Source organism: Zeus faber (assembly GCF_960531495.2).
Source record: "Zeus faber genome assembly, chromosome: 9".
In the NCBI taxonomy this organism is placed as follows: Eukaryota; Metazoa; Chordata; class Actinopteri; order Zeiformes; family Zeidae; genus Zeus; species Zeus faber.
Window position 1 is genome coordinate 17,140,628 of NC_137197.1, and position 22,054 is coordinate 17,162,681.

Below are 22,054 nucleotides of genomic sequence, written 5' to 3' on the forward strand. Positions count from 1 at the left end.
ATCTATCTATCTATCTATCTATCTATCTATCTATCTATCTATTATACAGTAGGGCTGGGTGATACATCTTTTTAATATCAATATTGTGATATGAGACCAGATATTGTCTGGGATTTTGGTTGTCTTGATATTGCGATAAAGTTAAACGTAGTATATAAGCATTGCATTACAGTACAGTACTTGTGAAGTAATGTAACTTTCTGAACTTCATAGACTGTTTTAATCAACGCCTCTACCTATTGGTTATAATATCCAGATTACCAATGATTGTTTCTCAAATATTGCTTGAATAAAAATATCTTATGAAAGCACCAAATAGTCATCCATAAAACCTCCACACTGAGCAATTCATAATAAAATACTGTGATATGGCTCTTACTGTGAGGGGTGTTTCCCTCGGCGGGGGGTGCGTCCTGGAAGATGACGGGCATGAGCGCCTGGCGGATGGCACTCTGCCACGCCCGCGCCACCTCCCGCCCAATGCCGCTGTTGGGTGCCACGTTGCTGGGGGAGGGGGGCGCGGGGCCCTGGGCGTTGTTGCCCGGTGATGCCGGGGGGAGGGTGTTGGGGTCCTCGCCCACAAAGTAGCGCATGGTGCCCGTGACCAGCTCGAAGCAGTGGGGGCTGGTGCCGGGGGGCACGAAGGAGAAGTCCCCGGCGGGACGCACCTCCAGGATCTCAGAGAGAGGGATCTCCTGGAGGAGGGTAAGGGGAGAGGGACGTTATAATGAATGCTGAATTACACTATAATAATGAATTAATTCTCTTATTGTAAATAAGTGTATCTGATTTGTACATCGTTATTATAACACAAATTTCATAAAATGTATGGATGTACTACTCATATATAAATATTAAGTGGTTTGTCATAAAAAATAAATGAAAATACATTTTATATGTAACAAATGTCTAACACAGTGTGAGTGTGTGTATATATATATATATATATATATATATAAATAATTTATTATTATTTTTTTTTAATTATGTTTTTTTTAATTAATTTGTTTATTCATTCATACCTTTATTATTTGTTTAATTATTTGAAAACAAAAAATGTATATGTTGACAGAACATTATCCTCCTGAGTGGTATCTTATCATGTATCTTATTAATAAATATAAACTACCGTACGTGTCACATGACTCGTCAAATCACATCACGACATTAGCGCTTGTGTGCTTCCTACCTTGTAGAACTTGTTTGACGTGTTGTTCTGGAAGAGGATGATGCACTTACAGTCCAGACGCCAGTAGTGCCTCTTTCTCTGTTTGGGAGGATGGAGGGATGTGGGTGGGTGAGGGTGGGGGTGGTGGAGAGAAAGTTTGGGGGGGGGGTTCAGGGGTTCAAAACATGAGGGAGGCATATTGGATTGATTTCAGATGAGCCGAGCTGAGCCGAGGCCCAGAACAGAGAGGGTCAGACGGGAAGAGATGAGGACGACGGGGAAAATAGGCTGTGAGACGGGATTCAACAGACGGTGGGAGCGGAATGAAAAGAAAAAAAGGGTTAAAAGGAGAGAAAGGGGAGAAAAATTAGGAGAGTTAGTACGAGCGGGCGGCTGAGATAAAAGCTCAGGCGAGCGCCGCGGGGAGGGAGGTAGGAAGGAGGGAGGAGGGAAAGTTATTAAGGACGGGGGTCAAGTAACCAAAACACTTGAGATTGGAAAGGATCGAGGTGGAAAGAAAACAGGCTTTCAGCCTAAATTGACCACGCGTCTCCGATCCGAGGGCCAGGTACGACGCGACACCATACATATACAGACCTGCCTGTGTGTGTGTGTGTGTGTGTGTGTATATATATATATATATATATATATATATATATATATATGAGATGAAAGGACAGAACAATCAGGAGAGGCGGAGAGGGGACGGATCAAGGTCTCATTTGCCCAGATATAGAGAGAGAGCTAAGACTGGAACAGCAGAGAAAGGATGGAAGGGACCGGACTCAACAACATATAAAATCAACACATTTTAAGCCTTCCGGCCATTTCTGATAAATAAATATACAGTAATTCCCCTTTGAATGGATTAAAGAGGTTTTTGTTTTATACGACAGAGGACTGACTGGGCACATTCAAAGAGAATTAGTGAAGAGAGAGAAGAGAGTTATTTATTTATTATTTTTATAATTTTTAATGTGTTTGTATTGTTACCAGTGTGTCCTTGTTGCTGTAGTGAACCATCCAGCCCTCCTTGATGGCCGTGCTGGACCGCCGGGTGGTCTGCCTCACCGACTGCACCACCCGCATCAATGGGATGTAAACACTGGGAGAGAGCGGTTGTGTTTTTTTTTTAGAGTAATATCAACCGCAAAAATCACATGGAACCTGATTACCCCAAATTCGACCTGGGCCCCTTTCATACGTGCATTGGTCCCGGACAATGGAGCCCACAGATGACTCGCCGCCAAAGAGGCCCCGATAGGGTGTGGTAACCCACCCAACTCATCCACGCTTTCTGCCGGGGACCGTCTTACCTCTGGTCCCCGCTGGCGCCATCCTGGTTGCTGTCCGGGGAGAAGGAGCCAGGGATGCTGCAGACCTCGTCCGAGTCGTCCATGGAAGACTTGTCCGAGGAGTCGTACTCGCTGCTGTAGTCCATGGGCACCTCGGCATCCACGCTGGGGCTCAACGTGTCTGCGAAACCAGATTTTGCACACTTTACCAATTGCGGAGCAGAAAAAAAAAGAAGAAAAGTGATCACACACACATTCGCAATTTTATATGTGCTGGGCAAAGACGCTCGGTATAGAAGATCAAGTGATCGACCGGTGCATTAAATAACGCCTCTTCAATGAAACGACTTAAATCAGAACGTTTTTCATTTTTCAGGTCAAAGAAATGACCATTCCAAAGAGAAGCATTGTCATTACATTGTGTGTCGGGGTACTTCACTTGATCTTCTGTACTGTTAGACGGCCGCCGCAGAAGAAGAGTCTCCAAAATTCAGCCAAACACCACGTCGCAGTAATGACCCAAAACACTTACCACTGTTACTTCTGTTGTCTGAAAAAGATAAGCAACGGTGTGTGTCAATACATGTCGCTCTTGTTAAATAATGGGTTACTTTATGCACACATCATGAAATTTTAATAAAGAATATTCTATAATGCCAGGGACACACCAAAGGACTTCATCTGGGATTTTCCAGTCTCAGACAAATGTTTGAGATCGCACGAGAAACATAAGAAAATCTTGTGTGTTAAGAGGCGTAGAGAGCGAGCTCGAATTCCAAGATGTGGGCCCCCCCCCCCCGTGAACCCCGCCCTGCTCAACCGTATAGGGCGCGTGCGCCTGCACAACTGGGCCGGGGGGAAAGAAGAAAAAAGTCGTTCAATGTGCGATGCTGTCTTTCGGAAAGGTCTCTGGTGTGTCCCCGACATTAGACACGGCCGCGTGTTAAATAATCTCCTGGCACTGTGTCCCGCTCTCACCTCCAATCGTCTCCCCGAGGCAGTCGTTGGGAACCTTGTACGCGCAGCGTTTATGGCAGTTGAACTTGCAATCTGCAAAGGTTAGAAACAGATGGCTCTGTGAGCGGGTGCAGGCTCAGCCACTTGGATCTGACAAAACCACATCATAAACTAAACAAAAAATACAGGTTATTCTAACGATGTTAGTTCTACATTATTCTCTCCACAGTGGTGAAGAAAGTACTGATACCGAGGGCAATATAAATATATGGATAAACATTGTTGACATTGGGATATGAGACTAGATCTGGTCTGGAGTTTGGAAATCTTGGTATAGATAAGTGGTATCTTTAAGGCTGCAGTAACGTAAAGTAATTCATAGACAGAATGAATATCGTAAAATATAACGTAAAATAACTTCATAGACTTTTCAATGCCTCTACCTGCTTGGTCATAATACCCACATTGTTTCATGGTTGTTTCTGAAATATTTATTGTGTGTCACTATCTTATGAAGGCACCAACAGCCATCCTCAAAATATAATCAAATCGTCGAATTAAGGTATTCATCCAAAAGTATTGCGATATTTGATTTTGACAACATAGCCCAATCCTATGATATCCTATATTTAAGTAGAAGTTTACCCTTTCAAAACAGTACTACACTAAATGGAGAAGTCCTCCATTTAACACTTCAGTCAAGAAGAACCTGATACTCAATTAATTAAATTATCAAAAGTATCAGTTCACCATGATGACCTCACATTCTATCCTTAAATCACCAACCCATCTTTTGGTGAAGATTTAAGTGTGAAAGATCTGTTTATGGTCGACCAAATGGTTTCCTATCTCTTTGTCGCTAGTTTCGAACATTGAATACAGCGCCTCCAAAAATTGCACTTTAAGTACAGTACTTGAGGAAAAGCAGTTATTTTCCACCTTCCACACCCACTCTCATCCCCTCAGCGTTCCCCCTCTGCCTCCCCTCACCCTTGCACTGCAGCCCCTGCCTGAAGAGCCCTCGGAGCAGCCTCTTGCAGTACTGACACACCGTAGGCCGGGTGTAGGAGTGGATGGCGAACGTGTGAGGAACCTTGACTTTGCTCATCAGGATCTTGTCCAGGTGAACAGGTCGACCCGTGTAGAACCGCCGGGCCTCGCTCGGGGTCCGAGGCTGTCCAGGAGACAGGAATACAAATGCCTCAATTGGAAATGTATGTGAAAAAAATTAAATAAAATGCACTTACAGAATAATGAATAATACATATAATAGGTGCATTTATATGTATAAATATAAAATAATAATCATTTTGTCATAACATAGAAATAACTCATACCTACTCATTCATTGTTATCCATGCCCGTATTATTGTATACATATTTAGTAATCCCGTACAGTATATGAATTTATATTTATATTTTATACCCACAGCCTAACTACTAACCATAAATGGGGGGTTCAGACTGTTAAGCTTTTTTTTAAAGCAATTCTTACCACGCAAGTGAAACTGACTGATTAACGGATCGGATTCTCATTCTGATAAAGTGGCGATCATAATGGTATAGTCTCGTCAACTTCATGACGATAGAAAAGGGGGATTTGTGAGATTTCATGACAGAATCGCTACCATCTGTGTGTGGGAGCGGACCAGGCTGGTGTCCTCGGCGCAGGTGGAGGTCGTCCCCACGCTGCTCAGGGACTCGGTGGTGGACAGACGCAGGGACTGGCAGCTGGTCAGCGACGTGGTGGACAGGCGACGCTTACGCGCCCCGCTACAGTTGTTGGGGATGCTGAACGCACAGCGCTTGTGGTAGTTCAGTCCGCAGCCTGCAGGGGGGGGCAGAGGGCATTTAGAGAGAAACAAGGTCAAGTGAGAAGAGGAAGATAGAACCAAAGGGGAAGGGACAAGAAGGTTTTCGCCTGCAGCCATGGCAGTCTTGAGCAATATTGTCATACAAATAATTGTGATTACCAACTTGTGTGTGCATATTAATTTGTTCAAATGTTCATGTTATGCCACTATCATAGTACAAGCCTATAACAGTGTAATAACACACATCCACCTCATGAAGAAGAGGCATAAATATTTAGGTGGAATATTATTTTTCCTCAACTCACCTGATGGAAACAAACCTAATTCGCAATTTATTTCATGCAATACTTCTCGCATTGGTTTAAAATCCAAATCTTAAATTTGCACGGACACAAATGTGTGTGGAATATAGCAAACTCCAAAAAGACGATAACGTAATAATTGTGATTGCTCCAGACACCTTTTAGATAAACCATATTGTCTATCCTCAATTCACATTTCCCCCCCCCCCAACCCTCTCTGGTTCTCACCGTCACATTTGAGGCCTTGTCTGACCAGTCCGAAGAGCATCTCTCCACAGTGGTCGCAGAAGGCCGGGGCGCGGTACGAGTGCACGTTCAGCGCGTGGGGCCGGATCTGGAAGTCCTCAAACGTCGCCGCCGCTGTGGCGCAAAAACCACAGCCCGAGTCAAGAAACCGTGCACACAAAAGGAGGCCTCGAAAATCATCCCCCGGGGGGGTGTACGGAGCGGAGATCGGACACCCATCCGAGAAATTCAGGGCTTGAGAGTAAGCAAAGCTGAAAAGGTGCGGAGGGAAGCGGATTTGAGTGTAGGCAGATGGGGAAAAAAGTGGAAAAAAAACGAAATCGTCATTTTCTTCTCTGAGTTGTCCAATTTGAAGACGTGATTTAAAAAAAAAAAAAGCAGAGATAAAACGCGTCTAAAGAAAAGGAGTGGAAGTGCATGAAGTCAAAGGATGGAAAAGGGACTTTTCTAAAAAGCGATATGAGTTTTCAATAGACGACCTTAACCCAGAAGCGCTTGTGCAACCAAAAGGAAGAAATAAGCTTTCGAGGGAATGGGTGATGGAATGATTTTTTTTTTTAAATGATGTGAAAATTGGGAGAGGAAAAAAAGGGAGGAGGAGGTGGAGTTATGGGCTACGTACCAGAGAGCACCACCTCCACCAGGTCTCCCTCCTGGATGTCGCTGGGGGCTTTGACCAGCTGCAGGATGTTGTTGGTGGCCGTGTCATGTTTGAACAGCAAGATCTTGTCGTAAATCCCGTAGAAGCCGCACTCGGGAAACTGGAAAGCGGAGGCGCGCGAGAGAAAAAGAAAAAAGGGCGGCTTAGGAAAACAATCAAACGAAAAATAAGACCTTTGTCTCAGAACGGTCACAAAAATGGACTTTCCTCTCTCTCTCTCTCTCTCTCGTTTACAGATTTACAGATTTTTCTGAAAAACACATTTTTCCCCCTTTGTTTTAAGGGGGGCGGGAGTGATAATATGTCACAAAACTGGATGTCAAACATCACAGAAGAAGCATCGGGGGCGTGCGTATTGAGCTGGTTCATCACATTATCATATGGGCCCGACTCCTAGAGTGGGAGAAGGACTTTTCAACTTTTAATGGAGACAGGGAGAACAACGCGGCGGTCGACGGCCGTCGCTCGCAGGTTACGCAAATGTCATGACAAAATGTCAGCGCTTTTCAAGAAGCTCCGTTTCACTTGTCCAGGTGAACACACGGAAACCACCCCGGCAGGCCTTGTCCAAAAGTTCGGCTCTCAGTTCTCCCTAAAACACCGTTTTTCGTGTGGACAGGAGGCCGAAACGTGGAGAAAATACCAAGTTTTCAAAAAATAATCGGGTGTTAATAATCAAGAATGGTCAAGATTAAACAGCTGTGACACGCACGCACGCACGCACGCACGCACGCACGCACGCACGCACGCACGCACACACGCACACACGCACACACACACACACACACACACACACACACACACACACACACACACACACACACACACTGTCAGCACAGCAGAGCTTGCTGTTAAAGGGAAACCCTGCTCTCCTGAATAGTTAATACCGTCTGGCTCACTTCAGTAAACACACAACACAGGACACCACTCTGACAGTCCCAACCAGAGGAGGCAGAAAGAGAGAGAGACAGAGAGAGACAGAGAGAGAGAGAGAGAGAGAGAGAGAGAAAGAGAGAGAGAGAGAGAGAATTCCGACGGTATTCCTCACTGTATCCATCACACACTGTACTCATTTTACACTCCTCACACCTGTTGAGCCGTGTGGACCTGTCTGATCGGTGTTACCCAGAACGCTCCCAGACGTCAAACAGCACAGTCGACAGGGAGAGGGAGGCGTCGACCCCAAACGAGCCTGATTCAGAGCGGCGTCTCTGTCTGGCTGTTCTGGCAGAGCGCGGAAGAAAACACCAAAACCCTAATCAGCGGCGGCTCCACGCTCTCCCTCGCTCTCCAGACGGCCAACCCACAACTCAGACGTAATAACGTGAAATCGCTGCTGTTGCTGCGAATGACACGCTGGTCCCGGGGCCTCGTCGGGACTCATCGCCGCTGCCACAGCTAATCCCCCGGCACCCGCAGGAGCCGGATCAGCGGAGACTCCTCACTCTTCCCGAAAAACCCACATGCAGTCGCTCAGACTAACCTCACGTCTACTCCCCCCGGCTCTGCCAGGAGCCGCTGCCCGCCGCCCACTGTAATCCACTCCGAGAGACAGCCGGTCACATTACCCAACCCTCGCTTGAGAAAGATACGTAGTGCGCCAACCACAAGCTCTGCTGGCGTTGCCGTGCCGGCCACAGGTCTCGACAGAACCCGCAGGGAGGCATAATGTTCCCTGGTCCTCAGACTGCAGTTCCCCCAAAAAGGGAGAAAATTGCCATTTTGTGTTTCTTTCTATTCCAGTTGGCATTGAAAGTATAGGGTAGAAAATACACAAGATCAACAACAAAAAAACCTTGGTATCCATGGCGACGCAGTGTGAAACTTCATCCTTTGTATTATTATTATTTTTTTTTTTCACAAAGCGCATTTACATTTATACTGTATATTTGAGTATTCAGATAAGTGTGTACTTTTTGCAGTGTTTGCAGTCAGTCTGGTGCGTTATGTTATGGCCCCACCATAGTACAATGTTGGGTGGTTTTTGCCGGAAGACAGGGCTGTGTCCTTAGTCAGGCGTTGCCACGGATCGGGTTCCCTGCACCGTCGCTGCTTGTCTTCAGGCCAGCGGAGCCATTATGAGGAAAAATCAAATGGACCACACCAGGCCTGCTGTACCCACGGCGCTGCCTCTTACCTCTCCTGCGTCTTATCAATCTCCCTAAGTGCATTAATGCACTTCCTGACCGGTCCTTTCACCTCTTCATACTCATTCTTTTTCTAATCCCTCATGCCTCGTTTTTCGCCCAGCTGTACCGCGGTTATCTCATTTCCGCAGCTCTTTTCCACAACACCTATGGAACAAAAGGAGCTCTCTGTCCTCTCAAATAAAGGATTTTTCTTTCTTGTTTTTTTTTTTCTTCTGCTTATCCTTCGTGTTCCCCAAATCGGCCAGTGCCCATGAGCTCCGCTTCCTGTACCTGATGTCATGTTGGGGGCCGAGATGGTGACCTCACGAACGTACTTTAAAAGTACTTTAACCTGACGCAGAAACGACACTCGGTCATGCAACGCAAGATCCTGCGGACGGGAACGATGCTAAATAAAAATTCAAAATTAAAAATAAAAATAAATACCTTGAAACTCTCACTCAGTCTTTGTTTTTTCTCTCTCCCCGTGGCTGCAGCCTAGTCGGAGACGGTGTGACCAACCCAAAATACTCACTATTTAATGTGTGTATCCTCATTTGATATGTAAAAATACAGGCTTTTGATATTTTACTGTACATGTGCACCAGTATAGATTTCCAAAGGGAGCATAGCTCACCACTTTGATAAATTCAAATATAATCGGATACACAAAGACATAATTTTGTAATAATTGACGTGGACTACAAAAAAAAAGTTTAAAAAAAAACCCTTCTGGATTGTAGAATTTTTTTTGAATTTTTTTTAAGCTTGGAATTATTTGCTTTGCCATAATCAGTTCATAAAACAAAAATGTTAAATAAGTTCATTTTACCCTGACTTTTCCTTTCCTATCTTTTCCTTTTTCTAACAGAAATTCCCGTTTCAATTGTGTGTTGAAAATCTAAAAGTGAATTAGAACCTGTCAAACGAGTTGACACGTACTATTTTATCTTTAAATGTGGAATACCCACTAATGCAAACCTGTTTGTTGTTCCATTATGCCTGACATATAAGATCACACCCGCTCACACACGAACACACACAACCAGAAAAACCATTGACACTTGGAAAAAAAAAACAAAATTAAAAAGAAATTAAAACCGTCAGTAACGTCATAGAGTGTTACTGTTTACACACTATTCATCTTACACACACACACACACACACACACACACACACACACACACACACACACACACACACACACACACACACACACACACACACACACACACACACACACACACACACACACACACACACACACACACACGCGCATTCATTCATTCTGGTCATATCAGTTGGTTTGGTGTAATGGAAAGAAAATCTCATTAGGAGTGAAACCGGAGCCACAGGAACACTGCATTCACGTCTACACAAATACTGCATGATGTCACGCCGCTTCCTACCCGCTGTCACGCTTATCTTCTGGCCGCTTTGTTATTTCCTCGTGGTCCACCTTACCCTCCGGTGGTGTCTCACTGCGCTTGTTTACTTCAAACTACTTCGAGAGTCACTTTCTCCGGATATTCCTGCGTGTATTCATATTGTGACGTGGCCTCGGATTGCAATCGTGGCACAACTTGAAATAAACGTACACGGTGGGAGAAGTACTCTGGGAGTTTACTTCAGTAAAATGTACGAAGACACTGACACAAAAAAAGTACTTAGTCTTAAATGTGCTTAAAGCACCAAAAAGTAAAAGAAACTTGTCATATGCAGTGCCCTGATATACTGTATATAAGTTACAGAGCCTACAATACTTCAGTGCTACTGTAGATGTTTTTAGTGCTCATACAGATCCTGAATACAATTTACAAAATCATTATACAGTATATGTGGTGTTATAGTCATTTACAAAACTAAAAAATGTTTTAATAAATTTGTCACATGCCAAATGTGACAAATGTATTTAGTAAAATATTAGTAAAGAAAAAGTGTCTCTATATATATATATATATATATATAAAGATGTATTTCATTTCAAATGTAGTGGAGTAAAGTCTAATGTCGTACCTATCTGCACTTTCTTAAGTAAATACAGATACTAAAGCACATTAAGCTTAATAAACAAACAAAGGCAATTATTAATCTTAAATCACAATTATCTGCTGTGATCCTCTGAATTTCTGATGAGGTCTATTAACCTCAGAGAGAGAGAGAGAAAAAGATGGCATCAACATTTGTTGTTGAATGTTTCAGTGTGAGCTTAATGTGTGTGTGCGTGGTGTGTGTGTGTGTGTGTGTGTGTGTGTGCGGGTGCGTGTATATGGGTGTGTGTGTGTTTGCGTGGGTGTGTGTTTGCGCGTGTGTGTGTGTTTGTGTGTGTGTGTGTATGTGTGCGTGCGTGCGTGCGTGCGTGTGTGTGTGTGTGTGCGAGCGAGCGCGTGGCAGGTCTTGCTGTTGTTGTGAGCTACTGGAGGGGAAGTGGTGGAGGATGAAAAGCAGAAGCGGGACCTACATCCCTCGTGCACTCTTCACACACACTCATCCGCTGTACACCAAAAATACTGTATGTATGTACAGTGTATCGGACCACTGGTCTGAGACCAGCTGGTGGACCCTGAAACCGGTGCCAAATAACAAATGTGAGAAAGTTAGGATAACAAAACCTTACATTTGAATTGTCTTAAACAAATACACCCTATTCAGAAAGTAACTATCTATCCATCCATCCATCCATCCATCTATCTATTTATCAATCTATCTATCTATGCATCCATCCATCTATCTATTTATCCATCTATCTATTTATCCATCTATCTATCTATCCATCCATCCATCCATCCATCCATCCATCTGCGTATCTATCTATCTATCCATCAATCTAACTGCATATCTACAGTATGTATCCATCTTTCTATCTTTCTATCTATCTATCCATCCAACCTGTCTCCCTCCCTCTCTCTCTCTCTCTCGTTTTCCATGAGAGTCTGATTCACCGATGACACTGACCACTCACTTCTTTTTTCTTATTTGTATTCATTCATTTTCAAGGAAAGTGAGACCGTCACTTAGACGTCCATGCTACAAAATTAATAAAGTTCTCACTCTTTTGAATATATATATATATATATATATATATATATATAAATATATATATATGTTTTGGAACAATCTCCAGTTAAAAAAACATAGTAAAACCACTGTCCTTTAAAGGAGAATGGAAAGTCAGCTATTTATGAATATGTTTCTCCAACATTATTTTTTTTAGGGGGGGAAGAGTCCAGGTAGACAGAAAGAGAAAGAACAGATGTGAGAGGAGGTGAAGCAGAGCTCGACGATGCCATGGCAACGTCACTGAATAACAAGTTAAAAACACACACTGATCAACAAGTGTGATTCAAGGCTGTTACACACACAACATCTAAAGTTATCTAAATAGTTTGAGCTCGGTGGCCATACATGGTTCTCTGAGCGTGTGTGTGTGTGTGCGTGTGTGTGTGTGTGTGTGTGTGTGTGTGTGTGTGTGTCGGTTATCACAACAGGAACTCATTTTATAGGGAGGAGGAAAGGAAACACACTGTATCCCTTCAAACAGCACACATTGTTTAAACATCCACGTCTTACTGAGTAACTAAACACACACACACACACACACACACACACACACACACACACACACACACACACACACACACACACACACACACACACACACACACACACACACACACACACACACACACTCAAACACGATCATAACCCAACAATGCCGACTTTGATTTTTGGAGAAAGTTAGATGTTACTTCTCCCATAGAAAGGTGGTTGGTCTATGGTGGTTAAAAATAAAAATAAAAATAAATAGATGGTCCTCGTTTCAGTGAATTAGCATGTTGGACACACAGCCACCTGCTTCCCTCGCAGCGACCACGCAGCGAGTGAGGCTTCGCCATGGCGACGGGCGTGCAAAGACGTCACCCACTTGCCCTCGTTAGCGCTTCACAATCACCGGGCTTAACTTGGGAATTTCGGGGGCCTTCTGTGCCAAACGTATCAGCCACCCCAGTGTGTGTGTGTGTGTGTGTGTGTGTGTGTGTGTGTGTGTGTGTGTCGTCCCTCCCTCACACGGTGACGGAGGGACGTGGCAGACGTCAGGAGTGCCAGTCCTCCCTTTGCCCTCCCTCTGGCCTCGCTTCACTCTTTAGTACTCTTTAGTCAGCACGAGAAAATGGGATTGGTGGTTTCGTCACTGGGATGTGTGAGTGTGTGGGTGTGTGTGTGAGTGTGTTGTACTCACAGTGTGTCACCGTGTGCATAAACAAGATAAATGTGAGGACAAAGAGCATGACGGAATACAAGATTAATTACCTTGGTGGTTTGGGTAAAGTATGTCAGTGTCACAGTAGTAAACTGTACAGTATCTATGTCATATATTTGGTTGATTTAATGATACTGGTTTGCTGGGAAACAAATTGGATAGAATAAGATGAAATAAATTAAGATGACACTTTATTGATCGCGAGGGGTAATTCAAGTGCTATAACTCAACAGAACAGACAGAAGAGAAAAGTAAAAAAAAAAAATTATATATATATATATATATATATATAAATAAATATCATATTAGTATTTATTATTATTATTATTATTATTATTAATAATAATAATAATAATAATAATAAACAATACATTAATATTACTATTAATAATACCATTATCAGTATGATCAAAAATAATAATAATAAACATTAAAATGACAAAATAATAAAATTAATGATAAAAAAGAAATAGCAAAGTGAGGATAATTGTAAACAAGCTGCATATCTGTTCAGAGGTTTCTGCTTTACTTGAATTTAGAACCTTCCTGTATGTATCAAAATAGTATCCCCCTGTGCCCCATCAGTCTCTCACACACACACACACACACACACACACACACACACACACACACACACACACACACACACAGACAGGCGCGCACACACACACACACACACACACACACACACACACACACACAGAGGAAGAGAGGGTGCACGTCCCTCTCTGAAGATGAAAACTGATGTAGAGACTTCTAAACACATTGCGTGTACAGCCACGTCTAAATTGCAAATGAATCAGCACTGAAGCATCATCGAGCTGCCATGTTTTACATGAAGATGTGTGTTGATCCGTTGTTAAAAATGCGCGGGGGCTCGCGTGGCAGTCGTTGCTCTCATCAGGCAAATGTGCAGCTTATCGAAGCAGGCAGGCGCAGTCAACTGGGAAAGTCAGAGTCTAAAAGCTACGGCAGAGTTACAACCGGGGTGTGCTCGATAACAGTGGCAATATTCAAAGTGAGAACATTTGAAAATGAATACACAGTCGATACGCAAAAAACACACATGAAGATAAGAGAAGGCGCCGACGTTGTGTTCTAACTGAAACAATGACCTCTAAATAGAAACAAAAACACATTTGCGTTGACTCGAAAAGACCAGAAAGAAAAGGCACTCAGCGAGCGGTGTGAAACTACTTTCTTATAAAGCAGGGGTCTCAAAATACAGGCGCGACAATTTAACGTGGCCCTATACTGTACATCTTTTATAACACATTTTAAAACCTGGCCAGCAGATTAATTTTGAAAACACAATGTTTAATGAATCTTCAATGAAATGAAATACATTTTTATGACATATTAGCCAATAAAGAATAAATTCTATAATATAATAAAAAAAATACCGCGAATGAAAAAAGTAATTAATGAAACGTGGGACACATAGTTTTCCCTCAATAAATCAAGGCGGCTCCCTGAGGAGGAGACGTCCTGGCCGGCGGCCCCCAGGCACTTTGAGCCATGGTCAATTATTGGCAACAAATTCAAGCGTGTTACTTATTGTTGTGTAGCTATTACTCCCCGCAATTTCGTATAAACTGAATGGTAAATGTCAGCGCAAAAATTCCCAGCTGTAGGTTAAAATGCTGGACGAAGCAGCAATTCACTTCAGGCCAGACTGAATCACTGAACCTTGATTTAAAACAAAAAGGCTTCACGTCGGTACCTCCAGCCTGCAGAAAATAAAGGTCAGCCGCGCTGATGTCACAGCTTTTGATCTTGCAGCTTCTATACCTTCTTCTATGTCGATGTCTGCCTTCCCTCTTTATCTTTATCTTATCTTATCTTATACCTTTCCCTCCCAGGGATACGTGACAGGTTTGCAGGTCCGGACGCGCTCTGCGCTTCTGCATTCCGCGGATGCCTCGGTAAAACCTGCGAGACTGGAGCGACCGACATTCAGGGCGCACAAGGAGAAAATGGCCACGTCCTGGTGCGCGCGTCACCGACAACCCTCCGACACAGGGACACGCGTTAAGAGAGGCTGCGATGGAGACGCACTGCGCTAGGACACATGGAACCACGTCTGATTCACACAAACAGGGCCGCTTGACAAGAACGACACACACCAGTGACACATGACACGAACCCGAGGCTTCACTATGTGGCAACATGCCCCGCATCTTTATGCATGAGGTCAAAAGAATTTTCAGCACAAAGTGTGACAATTCTTAAAATGAGAAGCAAAGACCCATTTTTGCATGAAATAAAACGTAAAAGTAGAAATTGTCAGTATAGGATATAAAGTAAAGATTTATAAATTCAATGATGTGCCCCTCACACCCATCAAAACATGGGGTTAGGAAGCAGGGAACGGACTGACGAATTATAAAAATGACCCCGATGTGTGATATTTTATGTGTGTGTGTGTGTGTGTGTGTGTGTGTGTGTGTGTGTGTGTGTGTGTGTGTGTGTGTGTGTGTGTGTGTGTGTGTGCGTGCGTGCATGCGTGCATGTTTCACAGGGTTCCACACTTTGCGCCTGATTTGTTGTTTTAGGCAGGCTTTGTTATGATGTGTGTTTGTTTGGATCCATGTGGATTCTCATGTAAATGTCTGTGCTTATTTTATATGCATGTGTGTTTGTGTATGTGTGTGTGTGTGTGTGTGTGTGTGTGTCTCTGTGTGTGTGTGTGTGTGTGCACATGCGTGTGAGGTGTGTTTGCACAGGCAGCGGGCTGAAAGAGGCTTAGTCCCGGGCGGCGGTTGCGGGGACAAAGCACCTCATTCTGCTCCAGGCATCCAGGACGGCGGGGAGGGAAACATGAGAGCCGTGGCCGGGACGCAAACAGGGGTCTGGGGATAAAGGTGCCACGCACCGCTGCTCCCACCCACCATCACACCCTCCCTCCCCTCCCTCTACCCCTCCACTTTCTTTCTTTCTTCCTTCCCTCCCTCCCTCGCCCTCCCTCCCTCCCTCCCTCCCTCTCTCCCTCTCTCTCTCTCTCTCTCCGCTCGGGCAGGTTATTGGCAGGTAAGGCGATAGGAACGTAGGATCGGATCGCCTCTCTTTCTGGGCGCCAAACAAGGCCCATCCATTCTGAGATAAGAATGACAGCAGAGAAGGAGACACTCAATTAGGAAATAACAAGGAGGTCTGGGAGATGAATGCGGGGTCGCGTAAAGTGGAGTGGAAAGAAAAAGAGCAAGAGAAGAAGAAAGAGGGAGGGAGAGGGAGGGAGAGAGAGGGAGAGGGAGAGAGAGAGAGAGAGAGAGCGACAGAGAGAGAGAGAGAGAGAGAGAGAGAGCTCTGTGTCTAAAACTAGTGATTGGGACCCTAACCTCATTAATTCTTGAAAGTAATTGTGGAAAGAGTTAAATTGCAATTTAAACAAAATATAAATATATCTATTTCAACACATGAAGAGATCATATTCATGTGTTGTCTTGTAATCTTTTCATGTCACATCAGAATGTCATTCGAGCTGCTTGCTCATGATAAATACTTAATTCTGTGTTTACATGAGGATATAATTCACAAGTGGTAGGATTTTTAACAGCTTTATTATTAATATTATTATTATTATTATAATTATTATTATTAGTAGTACTTTTAGTTCATTTGTCCTCTCCAATTTATTTTGCAATGAATGAACACTGCAATATCACAAGGAAGTATTAGTATAAAAGGTATTTAAAATAAATGAGTTGGTTTCTTTACGTTTTCCATGTATATTGGATGCATAGTGTATCTCACACACACACAAACACACACACACACACACACACACACACACACACACACACACACACCCATTTTCACAAAGAAAACACACACACTGGTGCTCTCCCACTGAGCACCACAAAAGGCGCATTACTGGACCCTGAGTCATCCCCTCTTTCGGTCAGTTCCCGCCGCTCTGGACATGTTTTTTATTTGTTCCTCTCTCCTCGGCCCAATACTATCAGGATATGAGAGAGAGAGAGAGAGAGAGAGAGAGAGAGAGAGAGAGAGAGAGCACGCTGGAGGCTCCAGTTTGAGCTGAAGTCATATGACAAACGTGAGGCTATATTCAGCGTCTCTCTCCCTCCGGCCTCGGACCCTCTGTGTTCTCTTGTAAACCAGGATACCCGTTATCTTTGAAATGTTGCACTGACTGCTTTTTTTGTCTGCACTCATACACAAATATCCCAAACACACACATGCACACACGCATAAAGGAACACACACACACACGTCATCCCATCCATCCTCACGCGCAATTGTCCAAAGTCTTCCCCAAGATAACTCCCGTGGGCAGCTTTAAAACTGCAGCGGGACCATAAAGTGCAGTTCTGGGGCGAACAGCGTTCTTAATTTCAGTCTGAAGTTACGTCGGCTTTATTGCAAACGACCGTAAATGAGGCCGGAGAACCCGAGCTGTCAGGAAAATCCCTTCTGACGCAGCAGTGGATCCAACGCAGAGTTACTGTTGTATGTCCGTGTTCTGTTTTTATGGCACTCGCTGTCTTGCCTGACCCGATCGCAACGGATTCAATTTACATTTGCCTAGTCCTCTTCTGTGTGTGTGTGTGTGTGTATGTGTGTGTGTGTGTGTGTGTGTGTGTGTGTGTGTGTGTGTGTGTGTGTGTGTGTCTGTGCATGCGTGCGTGCGTGCTTGCCTGTGCCTGTGCCTGTGCGCGTGTGCGTCAGTCCTTGATCCCTGGGTACACTGAAAGAGTCTCTGTGCTGTTGCTGTTCCTTTGTGTTTGCCGGAATTCTTCCCGTTAACAGGCTGGGAGACCACGCTCCACATGGTAAACTTGCCGCCAAAAGACGCAGCTCGGCCCAATTGGATTAGAGCACAAAACTGTTCTCACCAAAGCTAATCAGTGGATTAGTATCATAAGGTCTCCTGTCCCCAAAAAGGAGGGAAGGAATGTGAAGAATCGACCACATGAAAACCAACGGGGGCAAAACAGCTAATGTGGACTGGAGCGCGGAGGAAAAACCGTGTTTGGTGGAATTTCACAGAATTTGAATATCCAGAATCTCAGTTCTGAACACTTGAAGCCCCACCTTGGGGCTTTAAGTGTTCAATGTGGTCATATGAGCTGCTATGAAGCAAAACCTTTCGTTGATTAAGGTTATATTGGAAACATATTGGTCTGATATTATTCTTTATCATTACTTTTCATCACCACACTCTTCTTCACTGGATATGCTGCTTGCACAATACACTCATTGTAAAGTAAATAATGTATTTTATAGATTTAACTAACTGTCATTGCACTAGACCAATAAATCCCTGATTCAGAGGCAGAGGCAAAGACCATTCTAATACGACGCATTTCTGTTGGATTTCTTTTTTTGTTTTAATTCGATTTTGAATTGCTTGAAGCCAATCCATCCCGATCGACATGGACGACACATCGTATCTATCTCCGTCGTCACCGCATCACTCCCTCCCTCTTTTACGCTCCTCTCCGTCTCTTTCGTGAACGTCGCTGCGAGCAGGCTCCCTTCGGTGCCGTTTGCTTTAAATAACCAAATGGGCTCAAGAGCTCCATAGCCACCGTCAGACCACAAACAGACAGGAAGGGCCGGGCAGCCATGCAAAGCTGCGCCGCTACCCCCGCTACCATGCAAATGTACACCGAGGAGGAGAGGGAGAGAGGGGGATGACACCTGTCGGCTCAGGACCTCTCCTTTGAAAACGGACACCATGTCCTTAATGGCGCTGTTTCATAATATTCATTTGTAAATCCCGTTGCCTGGGTGTCAGGTCAATTTTCTTCATTCGCACTCACGTCTGGACCCTGAGTATCAGATGTGACGGGACCTGATAGGGGTGTGGTTTGTACCTACATGTGAGTGTGCCACCGAGCGGCTTATTAATTGGCATTCGAATGCCGACCAACAAAAAGTCTTTGCTGATAAGTGCTTTGTATTTGCACAGCCTTGCTGCGGCGACAGTATTTTATGAATAACGCGAGCGGACCCTTTGTGATGCAACGTGAGTATGGCGTGTGAAAGTATGGTGTCCGATTCGCCATTCAGGCAAAATGAACGCGACACTACTGTTTTGTTGTCATGCAAACAATATGGCCATGTCGATCACACCGCCGCCTTATCTGGGAGATCAGGGCCAACGCTTCACAGATGTGTGTGTGTGTGTGTGTGTGTGTGTGTGTGTGTGTGTGTGTGTGTGTGTGTGTGCGTGTGTGTGAAAGATGGCAGTAAACAGGAGGTGGTGTGTGTGTGTGTGTGTGTGTGTGTGTACTCATTCCCAGGGCCAGACAGCTTCCCTAGGGAGAGAGATTAAAAAAATAACAGAAAGGGGGGAAAAGAAAAAGCCTATAAACAATAACAAGGACAGGGATGTGTGAGTGGGTGTGTGTGTGTGTGTGTGTGTGTGTGTGTGTGTGTGTGTGTGTGTGTGTGTGTGTGTGTGTGTGTGTGTGTATAGAATGTATTCCAACCGCACTTTTAACGCTGTGCTTCTCCTACCACCTGTAAGTGACTTCCTGATTCATAATTTCCCTCCCATCTGCTGTATTCAAATCACTACTGCAGCTAATAGGCACTATTTCTCCAAAATGCAGCTTGAAAAGTGGACTGCATCGAGTGATCGTATGTCGCAGAAGCTGTGAAGTCATGTAACTACACACTGCATGAATAAATAAATACCTTGTCTGGCTATTGAAAATATCTGTTAGTATATTAAGTCAAGTCAAGCTTATTTATGCAGCCCTTAATTATGGTACAGTCTCGAATGACTCCACAAGCTTCATATTCCACATAAAAATCAACGGCATCCCCTCATCTTAAGCCCCCCGCCAGGCACGGAACAACTCCCAGAAAAAACACTCGGGGGGGGGGGGGGGGGGGGGGGGGAAGGGGTCACAAAGGGAGGAATCCCCCTTCCAGGACGGCTGGGCTGCAATGGATGTCAAGCGGGCACCGGTGTTAGGATTATATGACAAGTACTGAACATGTGAAAATATGCAACGTTTGACTAGGCAGTAAGGGAGTGTGTTGAGATGATGCATGGTACCACGGGTGAATGCGTCTCACATCATGGCGTGATAACAAACGGCTGAAACGCACTTCAGCTGACGGACCCAACTAGCCCTCTATGTGCACACACAGAAAGCCACCGGTGGGTTTACAGACAGGCACACAAAACAGCCACGCACAAACAGCTATTTCAACACACACACACACACACACACACGCACGCACGCACGCACGCACGCACGCACACACCATGAAAACACCCGTTTATTCAGGGATCCAACATGTTTTTGGAGTTGCAATGACAGAGGGGGAACCTTAAACGGCCACAGCGCACGTCAGACTGAGGGAGGCGAAAGGCCGCCTGAGGACCGACGCCGAGCGACTCACGTGTCTCACGTGTCTCACTTTTGCGATACAACAGCGCAGACTCAATTCATAAATACCCGCCATACAATTACATACGACGAGATTATCTATTGTGAACACAAACGGAACCATGGAGCCATTTATAGCGATGGATAAAAGGACGCTGTTTGTGTTTGAGACGGAGCCCGAGTCTTCCAAGGCTCCATTGTCTTCGGCTGCAACACAGATGCTGGCAGCGGCAGTAAGGAGACTCGGCCTGTGGGGAATTCCCCGTTATTTTCCCACCTGAATCTCTGTCAAAGGATCCGTCCCAAACCGTAGGAAGAGACCGGGAGGACATGTTGAAGTCATTATGCAGCGTTCCAAACCAAAGGCAACACAAAGCCACGACTTCTAAGGTTCTCCGTTCGGATGATTTTGAAGGCGGCATCGGGTGGGACGTTCCACGATGCTTTGCCAGAGACTCCGCATTCGGTGCTTTAAGGAGGTTAACAAGCGGCACTTTGTGAGGATAGCGCGGGGTAGATGAAAAGAGCCGAAAAAAAAATACAAATAAAAAACCCAAATGCTACCCGAGAAGCCCCTAAAATCAGACGCCTCCGAATTCTCTTTTTCCTGGACCGCCGCCTGAGAAGGATAGTTCCGGGAGAGGACAAAGGCGGTCTGAGACCCCCACGGGGAACCCCAGGGGGGCGCAGAGGGGCCGGAGGGAAGCAGGAGATGAGGAGGGGTTGGGGTGGAGGAGGAAGATGGGGCGGGGCACGGCAAGAGGTGTGTGCGGAGGAGGAAGAGGGAAGCAGAGGAAAGGAGGCGGAGGAGAAAGAAAAAAAAAAAGGTGCCGGAGCGGGAGGCTGCGGAGGAAGACGGGGATTCCTCGCCCTCATCTTCACGCGGGGCCGTGGGAGCACTGAGCCGCCTGCTACAGCTCACATGGAGATGAGAGGAGGAGAGAAGAGGAGAGGAGTCAAGGCGGGGTGAGAAGGGACGAAACCAAAGGAAAATAAATGGAAATGAAAAAGAACGCGCACGGAACGACAAGACAGAATAAACACGAATGAAAAGAGTCTGGAAAGTGATGACGACCTCTTTTAAATAGTTTTAGACCGTTCCAAATTCTTGACTTGCAATAATGTCAATCGGCCTCTCAGGGGAAACGGCGCACCGAGCGCCGCGAACATTGACGTGTTAGGTCACGCACCATAAGAGCTGCGGATATAACCTACAGGCACAAGTCAGTGTACTCAAAACAGAGCGTACTGAGGGCCAAAACAGTGAAGAAATGAACCAGAAAAGAAAGTTGAACTCTGACCCCGCCCCCGAGGGAAGGCCAGGACACCTCAGGCTTCTCTTGGTTAGCTTCGCTGCTCTAAACTCGCCTTGCGAAATGGATTAGAACCACATTCGGAGGAGTTGGCGTCGATATCTGAACAAAGGATAAGAAAAGTGCTGACGGTGGGGGTTGGACTGGGTGAGTGGGAACTCAAGCTCTGGCTGGGACCGGCGACCAGATACACCCAGCGCTGGAGACGGGCCACGGGCTGGGTTGGGGCGCTGGAAACTGGGGCACGGAGGGGGCGACCAGTAACTCAGTTCTGATGTCGACGCCGGGAGAGAGTGAACTCTCCATAAAGAAGTGAACGGAAAAATGTGTCAGTGGAACACGGGGAGTCTTGTGAATAAACAGAGCCCTGGCAGTGACTCACCCTTTCTGGGATGGGAAAGACGAGCGAGGGTGGAGGTGCAAGGTACCAAATTGCCTGACTACCCCAATATATTCTGAAGTAAACAGATGGAGACAGGGGAAGGGAGGGCGGGAGGGAGGGAGGGAAGGAGAGGAGGCGGGGGTTCTCCACCAATCC

General features: G+C 45.2%; 1 protein-coding gene across 1 annotated transcript in view; it reads right to left on the reverse strand.

Moving 5' to 3' along the window:
* prkd2 (protein kinase D2) overlaps positions 1-22,054 on the reverse strand; it is a 29,609-nt gene that overhangs the window by 5,382 nt on the left and 2,173 nt on the right. Inside the window, exons 2-11 of the mRNA XM_080007046.1 lie at positions 6,405-6,543; positions 5,765-5,896; positions 5,049-5,248; positions 4,411-4,594; positions 3,442-3,513; positions 2,996-3,013; positions 2,485-2,644; positions 2,162-2,273; positions 1,190-1,267; positions 380-695 (exon numbers count right to left, since the gene is read on the reverse strand). Coding sequence (XP_079863172.1) covers positions 380-695; positions 1,190-1,267; positions 2,162-2,273; positions 2,485-2,644; positions 2,996-3,013; positions 3,442-3,513; positions 4,411-4,594; positions 5,049-5,248; positions 5,765-5,896; positions 6,405-6,543 — 1,411 coding nt within the window. The remainder of the gene's footprint in view (positions 1-379; positions 696-1,189; positions 1,268-2,161; positions 2,274-2,484; positions 2,645-2,995; positions 3,014-3,441; positions 3,514-4,410; positions 4,595-5,048; positions 5,249-5,764; positions 5,897-6,404; positions 6,544-22,054) is intronic.